Raw genomic sequence first — 4859 nt, 5'->3', positions numbered from 1 at the left:
GCCAGGACCTTTCAGCACCCTCTCATGTGTGTGAGTGTGTGTGTGTAGGTGTGGCTGTGTGGTCAACAAGCTTGCTTCCATATCATGTTGTCTTGGATCCAGTCACACTTGCAGCACCTTGAGTAAGTTTCTTTTTCTATAGCCCTGGGCCGACAAAAGCCTTGTAAGTGGGTTTGTATCATCTGGCACTTCTTTACCCAACAGTTATCCTTTATCACAACATAAATACCAGCAGTCTTCTCTTATGGTTGGTTCTTGTAATACCCGTTTTCTTTTTAGCTCAGTTTTGCTGTATCCTTCTCAGATTGTCAGTTCTTTGGAACAAGACCAACTTTCTAGCAAAAATCTCCCTTTTTTTTCAATTTTCAACTTTTAGATGTTGAAGCTGAGCTTCAAACATATTGATCTCTCATGATTCTTAGAGAGATGGCAAAGGCCATGGCTATGGTTCCTTCTACTTCTAAGCCATTACAAAAGTTATTAAACAGTTTCCCTCTCACTTGCCAACATGAAGAACCAAAGTAATCTTTACTGCAATGAACTCAATCGTTTTTTTTTTAATTAAAAAAAAATCGAAGAAAATTTTGAAAAATGACAAGGGGAATTTTTTTTCTTTATTATTAAAAAAATAAACAAAACTGAATGAAATGAGATGAAAGGAATGTAATTTCTTAAATTTTTCTTTCCTTCTTTTCTTTTATTCTTTTTCATTCACAACCATGTCGTGTCTTTGAAATAAAAATCCTGAGAACAACAATGATAACAGCAACAGTAACTGCAAAGAGGACAGAGGCTGAGCCAAAGTGGACACTGGTGATAGTGGACGGATAAACTGCGTACTGACCAGTAACATGGACATACTTAATCACTGAAGCTGTGCTTCTAATTCAACCAGTTTCAAGGCTTTTTTCAAAGTTAGCTTTGGTTTCCGATGTTTTCTGATGTACTGGAGGGAGAAGAAGAGAAAGATTAGAAATATTACAAAAATCTATGATAATGGTGATATAACGATTAGTAGCTTCAAGAGTTTTAATGAAGAGGGACATAACTGACATAACAGTTATTTATTCAAACCAACGAGGGAACCTCTACACATTAAGTGAAACTGCAGGAGGTAGAAAACCTGGAAAGTTTTTCAGAACAAGAGTCCACTTAATCAGCTGAAAAAAGGGATAAAGACCCTTCACAAGTCATATAGACTCACAGGACTAGTTATCTGGTTTATATGGCACATAAGTGACCGAGATCACAAAATTCTCCCCCAAAAGGGATGCCAGTCCATCACAAGATCATTCCTTTTTGTCAACTGAGTGGACTGAAGCAACATAAAATGAAGTACTTTATTCAAGAACACAACACATCGCTTGGTCCAGGAATTGAAACCACAATCTTATGATCATGAGTCCAACATCCCAACCAATAAACCATGCACTTCCACTTAATCAGAGCTGGTGTGGAACTAAGTAACTACAAACTATTAACTTTCTTTTAACATATTCTATTGAAATAGACTGACTAAGCTTCAATTAATTTGGAAAATAAAGAATTTAGTAAAATGATTTTATTGTTTTTAACTCTTTTGATACCATCCCGCCTTAGACTGTGCCTGGTTCTGATACAAATTTCTTGTTTTAAAATGATTTACAATCTAACTTTCCATCAAAATTTTCATGTTAATTTATGTTCCAAACACCTTCAAAAGTTAATCAAACCAAAGGCAGTGTATGTCAACAGAAATATGGTGGGAAAAGGATTAAGCTAGTATTTGAAACAAAAATGAACTTGAAATTTTGATGGAAAGTTTGAAGTGAGATCAGTTTTTAAAACAGTGAAATTTTATGATAGGACCAGGAACAGTTTCAGACAGGTTGATATCAAAATGGTTAAGTTATATTATTAAACCTGAAATGATGAAAACTGAAATCTCTTTTGGTGGAAGTTTAACTGAGAACATAAAGTAACACAAGCAAAACTAAATATCTGATCTGGCATTCTGTCATTTCTGCTACCTTGTTACTGTTGACTTTATTACGATTTGAATACAAAACATCAAGTGCCACAACTAAATATTCCTTTCTACTATATGCACAAGACCCGAAATTTTGAGGAAGGGAGCTAGTCAATTACATTGCTCAAATGGTACTTATTTTATTGACCCCGAAAGGATGAAAGGCAAAGTCAGCCTCAGCAGAATTTGAACTCAGAATGTAAAGACAGACGAAATGCCACAAAGCATTTTGCCTGGCATGCCAATGGTTCTGCCAGCTTTCCACTGCACTCTAGGAATGGTTGGTGTTAGGAAGGGCATCCAGCTGTAGAAACATTGCCAAATCAGATTGGAACCTGGTGCAGCCACTGGCTCTCCAGACCTTAGTCAAACCACCCAACCCATGCCAGCATAGAAAACGGACGTTAAATGATGACGAGGATGGTTAAACGATGATGATGATTCCTGACCTTTATAAGTTTAAGCTAAATATTAACATTATTAACTTCACTCAACTCCAACTGACTTAATTCGTTATTCGAAGAGGATCTGAAAATCTGTAGACACTGCACTCTCCTACAACCTCAGATTACAAACAACACTTAATTAGACACATAAACACACACCCACACACACAAACAAACATACAGATATACAGATATGTGGACACATGCACACACACATACACATAGATATATACATACAGGTATGGACACAGATACACAAACAGAAACATGAAGGTACAAACACTCACACATACATCTGCACACACACACACACAGATATACACATACAGACATGGAGACATGCACACACACACACAGAAGTGCTTAAGAAGTCCCCTTCACAATCACATGATCGTCTTTGGCAAGTGTCTTTAACCTTGGCCACAGACTGATAAAAACTTTGCAAGTGAGATCAGTGCACAAGAAACTGTACTAGGTCATCGGATAGGGTGTACTTTGTTTTCAAATCACAGAATTTCCCAATTTTACACCAGCAGCAGCACCAACACCACCACCACCACCATCAGGCCATTGGGTGCATTTTAGTGGAATCCACTGTGTTACAGCTATTTGAATCAAGTCATCATTATCATCATTTAATGTCAGTTTTTCATGCTTGCATGGGTTGGACGGTTTAACAGGAGCTAGCAAGCCAGGGAGCACAATCAGACTCCAATTGTCTGTTTTAGTATGGTCTCTATGGCCGTATGCCCTTCCTAACACCAACCACTTTACAAAGTGTACTGGTGCTTTTTAGATGGCACCAACACCAGTGCTTTTTACCCCTCCAGTCTCCATAGGACCTAGCAAAAGGTCATAGATGATACCCTTCTTCCTTTCACTAAGCCATCACCACCACCACCACCATCACAGTCCCATACTTGTCATCATTAATGTTGCCCCTATCATCATCATCATCATCATCATTCAACATCCACTTATCATGTTGATATGGTTTCGATGGTTAAACAGGACCCCAAACATCTGAAGGAGTGCACTAAGTCTCAATCCTGGTATAGGTTCTACAGCTGGATACCCTTCTTAGGAGGCGCAATGGCCCAGTAGTTAGGGCAGCAGACTCGCAGTCATAGGATTGCGGTTTTGATTCCCAGACCAGGCGTTGTGAAGGTTTATTGAGCAAAAACACCTAAAGCTCCACGATGCTCCGGCAGGGGAGATGGTGGCGAACCCTGCTGTATTCTTTCACCACAACTTTCTCTCACTCTTACTTCCTGTTTCTGTTGTGCCTGTAATTCAAAGGGTCAGCCTTGTCACACTGTGTCACACTGAATATCCCTGAGAACTACGTTAAGGGTACACGTGTCTGTGGAATGCTCAACCACTTGCATGTTAATTTCACGAGCAGGTTGTTCCGTTGATCGGATCAACTCGAACCCTCAACATTGTAAGCGACGGAGTGCCAACAACAAACCCTTCTTGATGCCAATCACTATACAGAATGAACTGGATGCAATTCTTTGCATATCACAGCACTAATAAAGACACTGTGCAGCTTTCAAACTAAATGGCCCCCTTGTTGGAGAGAAACTACAGTAAAGAGAGAGAAGTGGTTTTATGCTAGGAGATGTGGGGTAAAAGTATGAAAGGAGGGACCAGAACAGAACAAGTTTCTTGCTGTAGAGAAGCAACATGGCTACTCAAATTATATATACTCATTAATAAAAAACAGAAAAACATGCATGCACATGCCAGCACACATATACATGCAATATTTCTTGAATAATTCCTAAGTTATTCAGTCACCTCTTTGGTGTCTTTCAGCGTGGTGTATACATAGGATGGTTGAATACTGTCTGTGAGAGTATGGTAAAGGTATTTCTGTGATTCACAGAACTGCTGTGTAAATTCTACTTGCTGCCTCATCATATCCTGGACAACTTGTAAGTTGGGGTTGTAGACATTCTGGTCTGAAAACAAAGGCAATAAAAGAAAGAATTTACCCATTACATGACCATAAAATTAACAAGAAATTGGGGTTTTTATTTATTTATGACTAAATTAACAACATTTACAGGATAAGTCATGAAGTGCCAACACTCGCCTGCTTCCAAGTAATGTAATATTTCCCCATGGCCAGACATGGAGAAATATTACTAATTGTATAAGGCTGACAGTGGTTTACAACTATTGAGAGCTGTTAAGACAAAAGGACACAAATACACACACACACACACATACATATATATCAGGAGCAAATATTCAGGATTGAATATTTATATAGATACTAATATTGCTATTGTTATCAAAGGCAATATAAATAGTTGATAATAACAGCAACATTAATATAGCTTTACGCTATATAGGTATGTGAGGGAATTTTTTCAATCCATTTTGGCCGAGTACTG

General features: G+C 38.3%; 1 protein-coding gene across 1 annotated transcript; it reads right to left on the bottom strand.

Annotated features, from left to right (window-relative positions):
* Window positions 1–582: 582 nt before the first annotated feature.
* LOC106879900 (uncharacterized protein C19orf44 homolog) lies at window positions 583–4473 on the bottom strand. Its single transcript, XM_052971060.1, has 2 exons — window positions 4258–4473; window positions 583–946 (listed from the first exon to the last, which is right to left on the bottom strand). Exons 1-2 carry the CDS (start codon window positions 4456–4458, stop codon window positions 866–868), a joined length of 282 nt encoding a protein of 93 aa, XP_052827020.1. The 5' UTR covers window positions 4459–4473; the 3' UTR covers window positions 583–865.
* Between the last annotated feature and the right edge of the window lie 386 nt (window positions 4474–4859).

Source organism: Octopus bimaculoides, chromosome 10, assembly GCF_001194135.2.
Source record: "Octopus bimaculoides isolate UCB-OBI-ISO-001 chromosome 10, ASM119413v2, whole genome shotgun sequence".
NCBI lineage: Eukaryota > Metazoa > Mollusca > Cephalopoda > Octopoda > Octopodidae > Octopus > Octopus bimaculoides.
The sequence above is the reverse complement of the archived record's forward strand: the minus strand, read 5'-3'. Positions and strand labels throughout refer to the sequence as shown.